Here is a 16,379-nt window from a genome sequence, read left to right as displayed (position 1 = left end):
AATCTTTTAAAATCAAAGTGGTATTATTAATACATTTATTACATTTCCAATAAAAAATTATATCATCTACAGTAACACTTGGTTTTATGAGCTCCATATAGATTTTGGCTACTAAATTTAGCAATACTTAAAAATGAAATTTCCAGAAGTTTGTTAATTATATTATTAATTTAGAAGGGATTAAGATCTACATAGGTAAGTTTGTCAAATTTATATTAATTACTATACTCTCTATTCTATTACTCTGGATTAAAATTAAAGTGAATAGATTTCTACTCTATGCAATAAAAATTCATGTAAGGGAAATAATGTTAATCTCCATTTTAGATTAGGTCAAATCCCTATGTGAAAACTGGTTCATTTTATATGACAGCGTGCAGCATTTCCAGCTGCTTTCTCTCTAATCAAAACATTTGCTTTCAATGGCAGCTGCCTCTATGCCTTGTTTTTTAAACAATTTGCAACAATCAAAGAAGAAACAAAGTATCCATAGTAAGTGCTCAGGCTTCTGGGACTTGCATGTTATACAACTTCAAAATAAGAAACAAAGGAAGTCAATTCCCAAGGGAAATTTTTTAACACTAAAGCTTTGTTTCATAAAACCCTAATAAGCAGAATGCATAATCACACAAATATAGTATAATTCAGAAATTTATAAATAATTCTTTGCAAGATAAAATGCATTAAAACTATATATCGTAAATGCCTAATGTGGAGTATAGCTTATGAACACAGATGAAGTGTCTTGGGGAAACAGAATATAGAAGCTGAGTTTCTCATCTAATAGTGAATTATTTTTCTGAACCATTATCTAGGTCATGTTTATGAAAGTGCATTAATAAAAGTTAATATTCTAATGTGATTATATATTTTTGATAGCTTTTGATTCAGACAAAAGACACATCAAACTGAATTGGTGTCAGCAACTATTTTGGAATGTTTTATAATCAACATTTGCCAAACATATACGCCTATGTTTATATACTTTTTAGTATAAATATTAGCAAATTTTGCACTGTTTGCAAATTATATATTTAATTTTTAATGGTATTCTATTTTTAAAGAACATTTTTCTCTTTGTATTATATCAGAGGAATAAAATAGTAAATGTAATTTAGGTCAAACCAATACATTTTACTTAATTTAAGCATTAAGAGATGTGTGTTGGAAAGATCGCAATCTCCATGTATATTGCAAATAAAAAAACTAAACAATACAACATAACATTATGTATCCCATAGAAATCTGAATAACCAATTACTTAAAAATTTAACCATCTGCTCTCATTGAAGCAGCTTAGACTGAGACATTTCTCTGTGTTACAAACTAGCATAATCAGAATATAACAATGAGAAATGCTACACTCCCACCCCGACCACCCCTTTCTTATTTGCTGTGATAGTTTTCATTGAAAACTTGAGTATACAAACAAAGGAAAGGGGAATATCTTCCCCTTGCCCCATCTCCTAATTGAGCGCTTATATTCAGTAATGGCTTTTTTGCTGCCCTGGGCAGCATGACATTGCCTCATTTGGCCAGCACAGCTATTATTCTAGGAGCAGTGAGTGAAGTGGCCCAATCCATCTGCTTGCTTTTTCATGGGCTGGTGCTTTCCTTGATGTTGACAGCTGTCTTAATATTCCTGGGCCACCTGCCACATAGTAAATATTGTGCTCTAAGATATGTTCAGTAGTGTATCCCTCTGGTAAAGTTTTCAGAACAAAAAATCTTAGCATTTCTAAATAACTCTTGCATCAGTTTAAATGCTTCAGGGGTCAGCACTTCCTGTCTGTTCTCATAATTTTGAGGAGTGTAGTATGTATGCTCTAGGAATGGCAAGTCAGTTACTTATGACGTTAGTTCTGGTTTTCTTATAGATCACATAAGCTATTAAACTGTAATCCTTTTGTGGATGTGATGTGGTCACAGCAGGTGAAGAAGAAGAAAGAATATTGATGGTTATTTCCTCTAGTGAGCCCTCTAAGAACCCTTTAGACTATGCTGGGGATCTGTCCTGCCATCTTTCTCACCCTTTTTATGAGTCTGTTTCCCCACCAAATTGAGGGAAAGCACTTGCTTTTTTCTTTCACTATACTTTTTTTTATAGCTAAGAATAAGCATGTGTCTGACACATCCTGGACACTTGTGGATTCTGCTTTTTCTACATTTTCAGGGGTTATCTTTAAAGAAAAAGGATTTAAAATTAAGAATAAAAACTAGATATAAAAATGATATAGAATTTCATAGGATGAAAAATAAATCATGCAAATTACCAATTTTAAAAGATTGACTAATCTTATAAACTTAACAAAAATCTATAAAAATAATACATTTTTCTATTAACTGCCTGGAAAACTTCTATATTGTAAAAGTAGTTTTGATAGCATACTCTTTGATGGCCTTTCATATAACAAAAGTTTTAAATATAATTTTCTGTATAAAATAATGGAAATATAATTTAGATTTTCCTCTAGTTCAGAGGATCTTATTATTTTCAGGTTTATACAAACATGCAACACTATACTCTCCCTCTCTCTCTCTCTTTCTCTCATACACACACAGAACCCATAGTACTGCCAAAGGTTTATGTCCTTTCAGATGAGAATTCTGATAGAGTCTATGTTACATGGTTTGCAGCCAAAAGAAAAAAATATTTGGTGTATTTATGATTATAAAATTATATATCTGGCATTATTGAACATATCACTGTTATGATAGAAATTACACCAATTATAAGTAACTCTTTCAACTTTAAAAGTAACTTTACAACTTTGTCTTCCAGTGCCTGAAATAATTTTATACATATCACTGTTGTTGCTATACATTTCAAATCTTATTTCACCTTTTAGTGTCTGGGGCTATGTGCTATATTCACGTCTTGAAAGAACATGTGGCCCTGCACCTCAGGTGTAATGCTTGGTGAGTTGCACAATGAGCAAATTAGAGATGAAGCAATAACTGTACTATATTTTGGAAAGATTGAAAGTCATATAAATATATCTCAGTAAATCCAAACTGAAGGTAATTCCCCTCTCAAATTCTCCAACAGATTTCAAAATGCTCCAAATAACTCTAAGAGAAATGTAATGGAGAAAAAAAAAATCCAACTAGAAAAAGACTGTGTCTTAATCAATTTAATCAAGTTAATATAGCTAAATTTATAAGTTTTATAAAAATACACTTTATAAAATTTATGTATTTGTAAATTTTACAAAATGTAATCACATTGCTAAGTTCACACTGGAAGAATCTATGTCAGTGAGTATCCATAAAACTTGAAGTTTAGGGCTGGGGATATAGCTCACCTGGTAGAGTACTTGCCTTGTATGCCAAGGCCCTGGGTTTGATCCCCAATAACACACACACACACACACACACACACACACACACACACACAACACAAACAAAAAACTCTTGAACTTCAATTTCACTCAGGTGCTTTACTCTGCTACAGATGGAAATTAGTTTATTGTTAGGAGTTTATTCTTTTCCTTCATGAAGAAACTGCTCCTCAGAGCTGGGGTTGTGGCTCAGGGAGAGCACTTGTCTAGCATGCAGGAGGCACTAGGTTCGATCCCCAACAACATACAAAAAAATAAATAAAGGTATTTTGTCCGTCTACAACTAAAAAAAAAAAAAAGCTGCTCTTAAGGAAAAAAATAGAGTCATGGGTCTGCACCACTGTATAATGTCTAGATTATCTAATACCTTGCAAGTTGTCCATTAACAGAATTTTACCTGGATTAACATTAGCAATATTTCTACAACACTAGAAAAGTTCAATATTAAGGACTTTACATATTGTAATTCTGATACCACCTCACTTATGGAGGAGAGTGGTTATTAACAAATATAAGTATTTTTCTTGAGAGCTATTTTTAAGAGAAATGTTAGTTAAAACTATAATTAATTAGTAAATCTTAACTGACTCCCACCATTTTTATCTCCAGAAAGACTTTCTGAACAATGGATAGGTAGGGCCTGCATTAGTCACAGGACAAGTGTGGGACACATCTGATAGTTATTTAAGATTTGTTGGGGGAGATAAATTATTCTTTAGGTCTTCTACTTGGAGAGAAAAGTTTGCTTCAGTTCCTTTTGCTTTTAAATTCTCTTTGGACTTTCTGGTAAGTAGACCTTTAATGAAGATTCTCCCCTAAAATAATATGTTCCAATTGGGAACTTATTCTAGTCTTATTCTAGCATATTATGCTAGCCTTTCCGAGGCTATTTTCTTAGACTCCTATTTTCTGAACTCCGTTGAAAGAATTGGAGCGGACCGAACTTTGGTAGGTTAACCTGCCAAAACAAACTGTAGTGAGTAGGAGCTGGAATGCTTCTAAGTGGCAGCTGTGGGGCAGCACAAGGTTCAATAATCGCCAGCTGGTGCTGAAATGACCTGAGGCTTATGGATGTTCAACCTAATCATAAGAAAACTTTTCCTCCACCAGCATCCCAAAGATGGGGGTGAGGGGCACTACTCCAAAGACAGAGAGAACTATCCCAAAGTTCTCTTACCCCTGTCAAAGCTGCCATAGACATTTCATTTTTATCTGATTAACTTCCATAAGTTATTTTGGTGAACAAAGGTATCATTTCCTTGAATTCTGTACCAGTGGCAGTGTAGCTTTCAACAAAATAAAATTTTACAGGTTAAATGGGCCACGTTTTCTATACTAAGTGCTAGACTATAAAAAGCTGTCACACTACCAGGACTCTTATTTTAAAGTAAGTCTTAAGGATCTTTTGGTTTCCAGATTCCAATGACATCTGTGTAAGGATAACAGCATGTTTGCTTCAGCATTTACAAGTTTGAATCATCCTTGTCTTTGATCAGTGTTGTCTTTGAAAAAGGTTTCATGGAGTTAGGTATCCTGTAAGGCAGAATGTGATTTACAAAGCACATCTGGGGTAGGACAATTTCCTGAACTTGTAAGTCAGAAGAACCAGAAACAAGTTGTTGACTGCTTGACAGGTACCGCCTCCCCCTTTCCCTCTGAGAATAAGACGGGGTGACCACAGGCACGCATAGTTTGTACTCCAGAATAAACCTGTGTGTTGGAGTGGCTATGTATTAACTCAAGGGCAGCCCAGGACAATCTGGTACTGCATCTAAGTTTTTTCAAATACCTTCATTTATAAAAATATCTTTGAAAATTACTGAAACTGCTCTGACTAAAGGATAGAAAACAAATTCCTAACAGTAATTGAAGCAAAGCCAAATAGGTTGCAGGCTGAATTCGTTCAGGCGGGAGGCAAGAGCCAAGAGGGACGGACTGCCTTGGGCTCTCAGGAGGGCGCATTCACCCGGGACTCCCCCAAGCCGTGGAGGGTGACGGCTGAGCCCGGGCTCTGGGCGGTGCCGCGGCAGCTGGCCCCTCCCGGGGGCGGGGTGCGCTGGGAGAGGGCGGGAGGAGGAGCAGCCGCAGCAGCGCGAGGAGCTGCTGCGCGGGGAGCGAGTCGCGCCCGCGCTTCTCCCGCCGGGGATGGACTGAGCCGCGCTGGCGACTCAGAGTCAGTCTTGCCCTCGCCGGGTCCCAAAGCGCCGATCTGGGCTCCAGGCGCAGGGCTCCCGGCACCGCCTCGTCCATTCCCAACAGACGGCCCCCGACCTGCGGACGATCGGGGGAGATGTCCGGTGGCCGGAGGAGGGGCAGCGCCCCCTGGCACAGCTTCTCCCGGTTCTTCGCTCCCCGAAGCCCTTCCCGGGACAAGGAAGAGGAAGAGGAGGAGAAGCCTGGGACAAGCCAGTCGCCCGCCCCGGGCGCTGCCAGGTGGGAGCTGCCGGGGGCGTCGGGAGTTCTGCGCGGACTGGCGGGATGGGGCTCCTGGCCTGACCGCCCGCAGCTAGTCGATCTCGGACCGGGTTGCAGTTAGTTCTCTACTTTCTGTTCTTCTTCCTCCATTGCTAAAGTTTCCTCCTTCTCGTCCCGTTCCCAGTGCCTCACTGCTCCCCTTTCCTGGGATTGTTAAAGCTGGGTGAAGTTCTCGCCCCGCGATCCGGCGCATTCCCCGCGGGCCCAGCCTCACTGCGCGCCGTTCCTTTCCCACCTCCCCCTCCTGGTACGTGATTCTGTTCCGGTTCCACACACACGTCTGCTCTCCAAGTGCTGTGGCACAAGCGATTCCCCCCGGCGTCCTGCCGGCAGTAATGGGAAACACTTGTGAGCCGCGCCGAGCGTTCAGCCCGGGGAACGAGGGCGCGATGTGAAAACCTCTTGTGTGGGAGTTGATGGGACAAAAGTGGAAAAGGTACAGCTTTGGAGGCGTCACCCTCTCAACTGGCAATTTTTTTCATTGTATTTAAATTTTCTCAAAATGATTTTTTAAAGAGTCGTAGTGATGAGTTCCCAAGACGTTCTCGAAATAGAAAATCCTTGCTAGTTTTGTTTACCGTGGACTGGATATTTAAATGATGCCGCCCTTCCTTCTTTCAATCTCAGTTCGGAAACATCTGCCTTGAGTTCCTAAATAGATTCCAGAAACCAGGACTGGAGCTGAATAGTTTCCAGCAATTAAAACGCGCCCATTCCCTGTAATCTTTTCTTTTTTTTACCCGCTGTAAAATTTAATTTTTTAAGATGTCTTATTAAAATGTCTGTTCCTGAGTCTTTTCATCCATCCTGAAGAAGGAAGGGGGAGATAAAGGAGATATAACTCGTTGTTATAAACTTTTTTTTTTTTGAGAGGTGCACCCTGCTTCCCCCTTACTCCAAGTCAGCTGGTTACCCAAGTCCTTGGAGGGTCCAACTTCAGAGACCTGTATTTACTCCAGACTCTAAAGTGTTGGGCTTCAAAGAAAAACGGATGGAAACAACTGAGGCTGAGCTAGTTCCATTAGTTTTTAGGTATTGTGCTGTGATTTTTGTCTTTTGCTTTCCTCAGTTTCTCTACTTGTGAAACATTTTTTATTCTGATCATTTATTATTCAAATACATCATTCTAAGAAAGTGCCAACTATAAGCGACTGGTTATTCTCATGGGAAGTTTCAGCTACAATTGCCCTGACCCTTGAGGGTTTAAAATTCAAAGTTACTCAGTGGTTAAAAATAGTTTGGAAGCCTGATAGGTCCTGGCCAGGATGTCAGCCAGGCAGATAGACTGGTGCTGCCATCAGTGGAACACTAATGGCAACTATCTTGGATGATAGTGAACAACTCTCTTGGATGGTAGGAAAGCAGTCTTTAAAAGATGTCCCAAGTGGACTCAGCAAAAGTTGGAAACTTGAGAGTCAGTGTTGGAAAGGAGGTAAGCAGGCCAGTTCCAGGTTCATATCAGTTTGTCCTGAAATCCTGCCTGCCTCCCGCGCCTTTGTGCCTTTTCAGGGCCTTTCTCCATTCTCCACTCTTTTCTGCCTGGAGTTGACCACTCTAGCAGCTAGTTCCTCATCTACAACTTCTCTGTTTTCATCAGCACCAGATAGGCACAGACTGTGGCTTTTTGACAATGAGATCTTTAATTGTGCTTATGTGAACACTAATTTTGTCCTCATCTTTTTTAGAACTTCGCCAGATGTTAAGGGGATAACAGATAATCCCTTGTGTGGGTGTTTTACTGTTTTAAATGAGCTTAAACCTTTCTTTTCAAGGATATACACAAACACAAAGCCTTTATTGAAAGTTTAATGAAACAAATGGAAATGCTTAGTAGTACCCAATGTCCCAGTAACACAACACCCTGGTGTTAACAAGATTGGAAAGGAATTGCAATTTGTCACTGTGATGTTCTGAAAGGGAATTTGGGCTGTTCTTTTGTGGTAGTAAAAACTTTTAATGTTAATAAGAGCTGGGCTCACTCCCCCCCGCCCCACCCTACCCCACACATAGTGCTGGAGATTAAACCCAGGGTCTCAACCACTGAGCACTACCTCCAGTCCCTGGGTTTCCCTTTTGTAGTGGTGGTTTTACACATAGAGGAATCAGTTCAATAGACACGATGTGTTAGATATAAGGATGACTAAGAAAATGGGTCTTTTTTCTCAAGGACATGTGAAAAGCTAATACCACTGGAAAATAGTAATACCAATCTATAATGTGCTAGCACTTTACAATTTTTAAAGTACTTTCAGTAATATTACTGAACATGACTTTTGACAAACTTGTATTATGAGAATCTTCATTTTACTGTGTGTATGTATGTATGTATGTGTGATATATATATTTTAACTGCTTTGAGAAAATGATTGCTTGAATTTCTTTGCTGTGTCATATATGAGGATGTCATATATGCATGGATGCAATGTTTGTAACTCCAGAAGGAAGAGAGGTATGGGAGAATAACTTTTAACAGGGACTGACTGACACTTAATCCTGGCCTGGGTACTTTTCTTGCAGCATCTCATTTAAGCCAAATACTCAGACTGAAAGGATAACACTCTCTGGCAACTAAAGAAACTGAGGGTAGGAGAATACTTAGTGGTAGATACTGTCCATATTTGCGTTGTGACAGTTCTTTAAACTGGACTCTCCTGTCCTTTGCAGGAGATATATACACAACAGGGTTAAAGAGAGTTGCCCCAAATTACTTAAGTACTTTTTGTTCAGTGGACATATATCAAATCCTGTATAGTGCCTGCAACTCTAAGGTCCCTTAATAGACATTAAGGATCAAATGTCTGCATTTTGGCTTTTCATTGTACTTGGGATGAAATGCATTCTTTCAAACTGTGTTCAACAGTCTCCTTTTCTCCACTCCCACATGAATTTTATTATATAGCTTACCCATGTACAAATACAAAAACAAAGCATAAATTTCTCAAGAACAGAATTCTTTAATACCTTCTTAAGAATAGAAATAAAAACTAAGCATTACCATAAAGATCAAATTTACAATAGTAACCTGACAGCTATTTTTTGGCTACCCAAAACATAAATATGTTACACATTGAGACAAACATAAGGTCTTTGGGAAGTTGCCATGACAACTGTTTTGCACCACACCCTGATATAAGTCTCTGGTTTTTCCCTATTTGAGCCATAGGAGAACTTTTGTTTTTATGAGGTGTTCATTTGGGATTTACTTGGTATGAACACATTATTTATATATTTGAGTTTGCTGTTTTGTTTTTAGCAAAGTTCCAACAGTTACAATGCATTAGCATCAACACTGGTGAACTTGAACTCAGATTTGGGTACTCAGATTGCTTGACATTACTCATCTTGGAAACTTGACCAAATCTAAGAAGTGCTTATGTTTCTTTTAGATTTTTTAGAAATGAAAACAGCAGTTCATATTTTCACAGGAAACTTTAGAACTCCTGGTGTTCTATGGATACTGGATTGAGAACCATCACTGCAGGGTTAAGCTCAGTTTATGAGTACACAAGGACAGGACTCATTCGAAGTCATGGGGGACCAGTGGGGACATTATGGTAGAGTTGATTTTTATTTAAATGGTCCTCAAGAAATTGGTGAGGTTTATATAGATGGAGAACTTAGCTAGGAAGATATAAATAGGTAACAGGTATTACAGGTTGAGAAAAGACCTGCAGGGTTTTATGACCTGTTAGGGGCTGTGCACATTAGTGAACAAAGTGAAAAAGCAGCCAGAAATTTAGATCCTGAGTTGTCAGGATCTCTAGACAGAGTGTTTGGCTCTTGATTTAGAATTCAGAAAATTTTTGCGAAAAGCCTCTTAAACAGATACTGCTAAGATGTGAAATTTGTATAAATACCTGCCACCTAATTTTAACTGCTTTGAGAAAATGATTGCTTGAATTTCTTTGCTGTGTCATATATGAGGGATCTGTATGATGAACTCCATGCAATTGTAACTCCAGAAGGAAGAGAGGTATGGGAGGATAACTTTTTAACAGGGACTGACTGACATTTAACCCTGGCCTGGATACTTTTCTTGCAGCATCTCATTTAAGCCAAACACTCAGACGGAAAGGGTAACACTCTCTGGCAACTAAAGAAACCGAGGGTAGGAGAATACTTAGTGGTAGATACTGTCCATATTTGCGTTGTGACTGTTCTTAAACTGGACTCTACTGTCCTTTGCAGGACTTTGCCATCCATGCCCTTGCCCACTAATTGCCAGTAGCGTCCTCTGGTCATTGGAATAACTCAAAATGCCTCCACCCAGGAGGGCGGGCAGGAGAGTGGTACCACTCCCAGTGGAGAATGATTTACTCCCAAACCTGAGAGGAGTATGTTTCATGGGTGTGGGTTGAATTTAGGTCCTTTTGGCTCCACAAATCTTTCTTTTTGTCACACCATGCTCTCCGCCATCCTTTAGAACTTCAAAACACATTTGAATATATAAGTCAATTGGATCTTCCTCCATTCTTCTGGAATGGGTAACAAATGGCCCATTGTAGGTACAGTATATTCTTTTGAATGTTACTTTGAGGAACCTGGTATAATGTCACTGATGAGAAGAAGGTGTCAGGACTCCTAGACTCAAGGGCAGGGCTGTGTCTTAGTCTTCTTGGAGTCTCTTTTACCTATCTCAAATAAGGAGTGAATCTGTCAATTGGAGCATTAAGGTATTCACTAATGGTTTTCAGCCAGGGGCTGTACATTCCCTGTCCTTAAAGTGGGCATTTAGAAACATGGAGAGAGATTTTTGCTTGTCACCATGGCCTGAGGGTACTGAATAAATGGGACCAGAATGCTAATTGGCTATATTGTAGAAGACATTTTTGTAGAAACCAACAACAAACATAAATATTGCTCCTCATGACCACCTTCAGAATTGTTGGCCTACACGTTAAACTGCCAATGTTGACCACACCATCAATTGTTTGAGGAAAGAGAGCTTTCTTTCTTTGTATTTTCATGACAATTGTATGTTTGTTGACTTGAAAGTACTATTGAACAAAGACGAGTGGGGGGAGAGAAAGGGAGAGAGAAGGGAAAGCATATGGAAATGGTAGGAGACCCTCAATGTTACACAAAATTACATAGAAGAGGATGTGAGGGGAAAGGGGTGGGGAAACAAGGGAGAGAATTGAACAACAGCAGATGAGGTAGAGAGGGATGGTGGGTGGGGAGGGGAGGGGGGATAGTAGGGGATAGGAAAGGTAGCAGAATACAACAGTTACTAATATGCCATTATGTAAAAATGTGAGTGTGTAACCCATGTGATTCTGCAATTTGTATTTGGAGTAAAAATGGGAGTTCATAACCCAATTGAGTCAAATGTATGAAAGATGATATATCATGAGCTTTGTAATGTTTTGAACAGCCAATAAAAAAAATTAAAAAAATAAATAAATAAAATAAAAAAGGAAAAAAAAAAGAAAGCACTATTGAAAACAGCTGGTATCTAGTTGAATAGAAGATACCTGTGCCACATCAGCAGCTCATACCTGGAGTAGTAAAAGTAACTGGCGAACTCCACAAACATCAGGGGTGTGAATATTTTCAGATTACTGGGCTCCCAGGTTAATTCAAGCCTCAAAATTAGCTCTTGGTAGTGGAATAGAAATATGGACTGTTTTAGGGTGTCAGACCCCCTACTTTTTACAAGTGAGATTTTTATCTCTTGTGTTTAACAGAGTGCCTGTCAGATGGCTCATTGGGAGATTATTTCTTGTCCTGGGGATTCCTCAGAAACTAACTCAGTTGTAAAACCTAAGTGTTAAGAGTTACAGTTGTTCCATAAATTGGCCTGCAAGGAACTTGTGTCATCAGGAATTCTGACTTCACTGAACCAATTATATTTTTAGCATCTAAAATTCATCACAATGTTAGGTCCACTGGCATACACCTGTAATCCCAGTGACTGGGGAGGCTGAGGCAATAGAATATCAAGTTCAAGGCCAGCCTCAGCAACTTAGCAAGGCCCTAAGCAATTTAGTGAGACTGTGTCTCAAAATAAAATATGAAAAGGGCTGGGGATGTGTCTCAGTGGTAAAGTGCCCAGTACAAAACAAACAAAAAAATTCATCACTATGGATAATACATAAAAAGGATAATAGCTAATTTTGTAAAGTAAGAGGAAAATTATAATCCTTCAAAGTGAAATATTTCATCTCCTCAGTTAAAATGAAATACACTGGAACCCAGTTATACCAGAGATGCTAAATAAAACTATAGTATCGGGAAACTATAGGTTGACATTAAATTTAAAGTAAGGGAAATAGTCCATTTAAGTTATATGCAGAAAAGAGAGAATCAACATAAAATAACAGTTAAAGAAACACTTCTTAATTTGAGTCTGTTCAGTGCACAAGAGTGGCTGCTCTGTGTCCAATATGGTGCTAAACAGTGGTGATACGAAGATGAATGACCAAAACTGCATAGAAGAGTTCATAAATTAGTGGTTGAGGTAAACCTATGTACTTCTGTTCCTAAGAGAAGCTCATTATGAGCTAAGCATGTTTTTGGTGTATAGGTGTGATTCATTTGGTTTAGCACACATAGTGTTTTGTTGTATGTCATGTATTGTGTACGAACTTTTAATTGGGCTTTCAAAATATGTTGTCCCATTATTAACTTTGCCCCTAGTTTGATCAGCCATTATTTGCCAAGTCAGAATAATGGGGGAAATGTGATAGTGACTGCAGCATTGAGGTGGGTACAACTGCTTTCTCTCTATTCCCCTGGCTCCTCTTGGACTCTGCAGGCTCTGCAAGTTCTAGATAGAGGCAAGAGAAGTGCATTCTTTCGGGAAGCAATGTTCCCAGGAAGTGCCAACTCTTACACAAAATGGCTTGATGCTGATGGAGAACAAGTTAAAGTTTTGCAACCAGAAATAATTCATTCTTAATGTTTCCTTGGCAGTTATGACTGGTCAAGTAATGATACAACTCCAGTGGGACGATCCCTCAGTGTTTAACTCCGGGAAGTATTTAATTGGAAGTATCCCAAAGCACTGAAATAGCTATTTGCTTAGACAAAGTTGTTTTTTTTTTTTTCTTTGGCCTGCCAGATTATTGATTACAAAATGAAACCACCCTTATTAAGTCCCTATTGAGATTCAAGCCCTGTGCTTAGGGATTCATATATAAATATATAGGTGTGTATACTCACACATATAAAAATAAACATGAATTTATTTAGTCCTTCAAGCAAAAAATGAGAGGTATCTTTATTTTACAGATATATAATGCTTTGAGAGATTCAGTGGCTGATCAAGTCTCACTACTCCAGTGGTAGAGCCAGGAGTCAGCTTCTCCTTTCTGAATTCAAAGCTTACATCATTATGTATGTTTCCTTTGCTTAACTTGAGAAGACCCATAAAAGAAGACTGGCCTTAGAAAATGGTTTTGAATAGGAGTAAAAGACAATGGCTTGCAGCTGGACGTTTGCCCAGATGGACTAGGTCCGTGTTCTGTACAATGAAGAATTTATAGTCCTGTCATTGAGAGAGAGGAAAATAAATGTATACAAATTAAAAATGTGTTCAAAATATTAAAAGAGTCCTTTAAAAGTGAGAAAGATAAATTGAAACTATAGCAAGATATGCCACATTATTTTGATAACCAAAACTCCAATTTAATGTGTGGAAACTGGAACTCTTAATACACTTTTGATGAGAATGTAATTGATACATACGACTTTGGATGGACATTTGAGAAGTTCTATCAATGTTACAAATTCACATACTCAGCAGTTCCCTCTAGGAATTCCATTAAGCATCAAGTTTGAAAATGTGCCAAAGTCATCTATGCAAGTTTAGTACTGTTTTAATAGCAAATAAGAAGAGTAGAGTAGATTCCCATCAGTTGATAAACTGTACATTCATATAATGTAATATTACATAGCCATCAAAAAGGAGAAAACTTTGGTTGGAGCTATAGCTCAGTGGCAGAGCACTTGGCTAGAATGTCTGAGGCCTTGGGTTCAATCCTCAGCACCACATAAAAATAAACAAATAAAATAAAGGCATTCTGTCTATCTAGAACTACCAAAAAATTTTTAAAAGAGAAAAATTTTATTATGATAAGGACATATCTTGAAGGTACATAAAAAAGTTATAAACTATTATGTATAGTATATCTCATTTAAATAGAAAACAGTAGGGGTATGAAATTAATCTATTACTGTCCTTGTATCCCTATTTTTGGTGTATGGGGAGAGAGGGAAGATATTGGAAACAAGAGGGACACTTTTCATCTTATACCTTTTCACACTTAAAAGATTATATGACTTATCTATTTTTTAATTTAAGGTCTGGTGAATATTTGTGTATAAAGCAAGAGAGGAAGAAAGAGAATTTATTATCTTGAATGTATAAAGAAGAAGAAGAGAAAAAGAGAATTTATGAACTTGAGTTGACAAAATTTTCTCCAAAGAAAGAATGAACTGCATTAACTTGTTCAAGTGAGAAAAACTTGGATGAAGGTTATAAATAAGTAGAAGTAGTGTGTATAATGTAGGGTACTTTGATATTTTACATTTTATACACATATGATTTATACCTAATCTATATTGTGAAACCAAGTGGAATTAACATTTAAAGCCACAAAAATATCAACTTGTTTTTGAGGTCACTTATTATCCACCTTGACGAGGTACTGGCATTAACCTTTTTAATCTTTATAAAGTGAGGGAGTTAGCTTTTATTGCTAAGGTCCCTTCCAGATTTTGCATACCAGCCAAAACTTTTTTGGGGTGGTAGACGTGTGCGCAATATGTCTGAGATTAGGAAGATGTATGTTTTATTAGAAAAGTCACATTGAGGGGGCTGGGGAGGTGGCTCAAGCGGTAGCGCGCTCGCCTAGCATGCATGCGGCCCGGGTTCGATCCTCAGCAGTACCACATACCAACAAAGATGTTGTGTCCGCCGAGAACTAAGAAAAAATAAATAAATGTTAAAATTCTCTCTCTCTCTCTCTGTCCCCCTCTCTCTCACTCTCTCTTTAAAAAAAAAAAAAAAAAAAAAAAAGAAAAGTCACATTGAAAATGCATTTGCTAACTTCTCCAAGTAATGGTAACATTGTGGTCAATTGATGTGAAAACTTCACCTATTTAGCAAGAATTTAGTGTCACTTGTGCCTGGCAGTTTGCTATACACTGGAATCCAGCAGTGAAGGTGTTACAATGACATCTTTACCTATAGCACTCATGCAGTCTTTTGGAGACGGCAGACATTGAACAAGTCTCTCTCTCTCAAAATAAGGAACAAACTGATAGGGCCTGTAGGAGCATTTAACATTGCCACAGTCTGGCTGGGCACAATTCAGGAGCCACTTGTCAAAAGAAACAAACTTTATTTTTAGAACCATACTCACCAAACAAAACAGCTCCTCAGGAAAACCTTCAGAGCCCAACTGCCACCACCGGCTTCCCACAAGCCTCTCTCACCACCACAAGCCTCTCCACCTCCCCCACTCCTCCTGCTCTTGAGGCCCATTGGCTGGGTGGTGTGGGCGGAGCCAAAAAAGCCCCCCAATGAGCAGCTCCCTGGTCTGAAAGGGCAGGGAAACAGCCCAATGAGCATCACCGCAGAGGAACCAATCAGCTAGATGTTGCTGGGGCTGCTGTGAGCCAATCATCAGCCGGCAGCTGGAAGTTTGCTGGCAGCTGGAAGTTTGCTCTGGCCCCTTTGACTGTGGCTCTCAACATAACATGTGTGAACCCATTTTCGGGAATTTCTTAGAGGAAACTCTTTTAATCACACTTAAGCTGTTTCTTATATTTCTAGCCATATGTGTAAATAATGCTTTATTGTTCTTTCTTAATTTATAAACTTTAGGAAATTATATTGACCTGTGGTATGGTAGGTGAGGACTTCATTGTTACATCCTTCTTTGTCCCTGCCAAAATAATCGTTATAATTTGGGAATTAAATAAAAAGACAATATTCACATTTTTAAAAATATTTTTTCCAGTAGATAGACACAATACCTTTATTTATTTTATTTTTATGAGGTGCCGAGGATCAAACCCAGTGTCTCGCGTGTGCTAAGCAAGTGCTCTACCACTGAGCTACAACTCCAGTTTCAATATTCACATTTTTATGACTGTATAAATATTATTTACTGCTCAACCAGGTTCTATACTATGATTATGTTCTTTTATATGGTCTTTATTTTTCCTAGAGTAAGTTACTTTATTTTTTCATTTTCTTACTGCTACTTGTAGGGTACTCAAACACATTTGTAAAACTTTCACTGCTTTCTTTTCCACACTGATAGATAAACACCTCTCACCCCTTTGTCCTCCAAGACCTTTCTCTTGGCCACTGAGTCTTCTTCTAATTTGTATAATCTAGTAGCTTCTGGATTTGCTACATTGATCTTTTCTATTCAGCCCTATAATAGAGCCCCCTATTTTTGGATCTCAAGTATTTCTTTCTCCTGGTTAACTTCCCAGTTTTGTGGAGTGTTTCCAAGAAAAACTGCATGTGAGATTAATTTTTTGTCTTTCAATTTCATAGTATATATTTTTGTATTTGTTTAAATGATAGTTTTTCTGGGTATAAAT

The 16,379-nt window shown here is 38.4% G+C and overlaps 1 protein-coding gene across 1 annotated transcript in view; it reads left to right on the top strand.

The window, feature by feature from the left end:
• The first annotated feature begins 5,451 nt into the window (after nucleotides 1-5,451).
• Nucleotides 5,452-16,379, top strand: part of Crybg3 (crystallin beta-gamma domain containing 3) — a 111,964-nt gene continuing 101,036 nt past the window's right edge. The window contains exon 1 of the mRNA XM_005336767.5: nucleotides 5,452-5,774. Within this exon, the coding sequence (XP_005336824.2) occupies nucleotides 5,632-5,774 (143 nt within the window). The 5' untranslated portion in view covers nucleotides 5,452-5,631. The remainder of the gene's footprint in view (nucleotides 5,775-16,379) is intronic.

This window comes from Ictidomys tridecemlineatus, chromosome 3 (assembly GCF_052094955.1).
Source record: "Ictidomys tridecemlineatus isolate mIctTri1 chromosome 3, mIctTri1.hap1, whole genome shotgun sequence".
In the NCBI taxonomy this organism is placed as follows: domain Eukaryota; kingdom Metazoa; phylum Chordata; class Mammalia; order Rodentia; family Sciuridae; genus Ictidomys; species Ictidomys tridecemlineatus.
The sequence above is the reverse complement of the archived record's forward strand: the minus strand, read 5'-3'. Positions and strand labels throughout refer to the sequence as shown.